This window comes from Vombatus ursinus, unplaced genomic scaffold (genome assembly GCF_900497805.2).
Source record: "Vombatus ursinus unplaced genomic scaffold, bare-nosed wombat genome assembly UNPS02014786.1, whole genome shotgun sequence".
NCBI lineage: Eukaryota > Metazoa > Chordata > Mammalia > Diprotodontia > Vombatidae > Vombatus > Vombatus ursinus.
In genome coordinates, this window is record NW_020954564.1 from 30,983,606 (window position 1) to 30,986,364 (window position 2,759).

Genomic DNA, 2,759 nt, shown 5'->3' on the forward strand with positions numbered 1-2,759 from the left:
AAAATGTCTGAAGTGGGATTTGAACCCAGGTTTTCCTGATTGCCCGGCACTTTCCTACTACACTATGCTGTCTCATTGGGATGGGATGGGATCCTATCTCTGCCACANTAAATGTCTGAAGTGGGATTTGAACCCAGGTTTTCCTGATTGCCCAGCACTTTCCTACTACACTATGCTGTCTCATTGGGATGGGATGGGATCCTATCTCTGCCACAGACTTGCTGTATGACTTTTTCTGGGCTTCAGGGTCCCCAACTACAAAATGAAAGGATTGAATGAGGTCGTTTCAAAAGTCCCTTTGAGCTCTAACATTGAATTATCTATGTTCTAAGGACCCTTCCAGCTCTGATATTCAATGTTCTTCAGACCATTGACAATCTTTCCAGATCAGGGTACCTCAGTGATGAGAAGTCCCATGGGATCTCCGTTCTGGTTCTTTTTATTGATTCATTCATCTCACATTTCCTTCTGTGCTTGTGTTTTAGGTGTGCCCTCTGGTTAATGAGGTCCTCAGCAGTCTGGATGTTACCTTGGTACATGACGTGGCTGGTAAGTTTCTGACCAAACATTCTTCCTCTCTGTCTATAAGTGACTGGATTGCTCAGATGGTTTTGCCCTATCTCCATGTTGTCACACATGACATTTAAGAACTTACCACCCAAAATGGATACAAACCTGGGATCTCATCAGTTAAGTCCTGCTTTTACTTCTCATCTAGCTCCAGACCCCTGTGGAGGGCCTCAATTTCCTCATCTATAAATTAAGGAGATTGGACTATATAAAGTCTAAGGTCCTCTCTACCTCTCATCTATGATCCTATAACAAGATTTCATGTTGGGCTGCAGGGAAATTCAATTGAGCTTATTAGTGCCCTCTCTGTTGAAAATGGGCTGTCCTCCAGAGAAAAGGTTGCTGATCAATCCAGTGGTAGGTTCTGGCCTCTTCAGAATCCTTAATCCCAGGCTCCTTTAAGAACTTTTCTCAAAGTTCCCAAAGTTGGAACTAGAGACTGATCCTCAGTACCCTCAGCTTCACTTTGGCTCCCCAAATTTGAGACACGTGTTCTTTCTTTCAGAAATATTAATTCATGGACATTCACTGCATCTTAAATTGTAAGCTTTCTCAAAAGAGATGAACCTTTCCTTCAAATGGGTAAGGGCTATATACCTTTAATTTCTGGGTTTTCCAATACATTTTCTATGAATGTTGAATTTTGGAATATTAGAATCTAGAATCTGTGAATCTGTGAATCCTGGAAATGTAGGACTGTGGAATTTGAGAATCCCAGAGATGTGAAATCACAGATTTATCCTGGCTCAAATTTGCTCCTGACAGAAGCATTTCTTGTCTTCAAATTTTCTCCTGCTTGAAGGACCCCCAACAGAAGAGACATGGGTTTCTGTGTTGGAGTTGACACTAGATGAGATGAAACACATTCGATTCACTGAGGTCCATGAGGTTCCTCTTCCCTGCATTTGGATCCACTCTCCACATCTGAAGTTTCTTTCTGGGCATCCTATTCTTTCTCCTGGGTTTTTCTTGTAATAAACTTTTCCCTATCTCGGCATTGATGGAATGGTCATTGCTCATTCTCCCTGACACCAATTAAATGCATGAGTGGTGGTAACAGTTGAGGCTGGGCATGTTTTTGTGTCTTGAGGACACTCTCCAGGGCAGGTGCAAAGCCAAGACTGGGCACTCAGAAGGTACTTAATTGGTCTGTACTTGTCAGAATCAGGAGAAATGGGTTTTGGTTAAGTTCCCCACTACCCCCAGCTAAGTAACTGTCATTTTGATCAAATCACTCAATACTTCCCGGTCCTAGTTTCCTAATGAGGAAAATGGGATGATATCCATCTAAGAGAAAATGAGTTCATGGATGGAAAGTTCTTTGGAGAAATGGAGTCTGGATGAAAAATTGATATTGCTATTATATATAACAGCAAACAGGTAAAGCCATGATTTCCCTGGAACTTTGGGAAATATAAGGGATGCAAATCTGTGAATCCATAACCCTTGCTCTTTCTCCTGGATCCTCCCATATCCTCTTTTTATTTTTCAAAGCCCCTTCCACTACTCTGGATGAACTTGAATCTCCAGTATCTATCTGTAGCCACTGGAATCCCATGGGATTGGTCCCAGGGGCCAGGAGAGATGATAAAATCCTTCCTGTCCCTAGAGTTGGTTCCGGTTTCTTTTAGTTCATAAAACTAACAACCTAGATTGGCAGTCAGGATACTGGGGTTATGATTGTGGCTCTATTACCTTAGTTTGGAATTTTAGCAAGTTCTTTGAGCATGTGATGAATGTCAGAGTTGGAGGAACCTCAGAGTAGACCTAGACCCATCTCATCATTTGCCAGAGGAGGGAACTGAGGGTCAGAGAGGTAAAGTTATTCACCCAAGGTCACATACTCAGCAGCAGAAGGAGATTCTTCTTAGTGGAATTGCTGGGCTAGTAGGCAGTGAGGTAGCATGGTGGATAGAGTGTAGGACTTTGAGTCAGGAAGACCTGAATTCAAATCTAGCCTTAGGTACTTACTATCTGCATGTCAGTTGTCCTCTGTTTTACCATCTGCATGTTACTTGACCACTGTTTGTTGTAGTTTCCTCAGCTATAAAAGGGTTGTCTACCCCCCACCACACATGCATGCACACACTACTAGCTACCAACTACTACTGCCCCAATTCCATTTAATCCCTTAACATCAATATACTTTTAAAAGGGATATTCTCTATGAAGATTTAGTAAGAACAATA

At 42.1% G+C, this 2,759-nt stretch overlaps 1 protein-coding gene across 1 annotated transcript in view; it reads left to right on the forward strand.

Annotated features, from left to right (window-relative positions):
• Positions 1-1,560, forward strand: part of LOC114047395 (BPI fold-containing family A member 1-like) — a 7,979-nt gene extending 6,419 nt beyond the window's left edge. Inside the window, exons 7-9 of the mRNA XM_027868225.1 lie at positions 486-549; positions 1,076-1,152; positions 1,373-1,560. Coding sequence (XP_027724026.1) covers positions 486-549; positions 1,076-1,116 — 105 coding nt within the window. The 3' untranslated portion in view covers positions 1,117-1,152; positions 1,373-1,560. The remainder of the gene's footprint in view (positions 1-485; positions 550-1,075; positions 1,153-1,372) is intronic.
• The last annotated feature ends 1,199 nt before the right edge of the window (positions 1,561-2,759 follow it).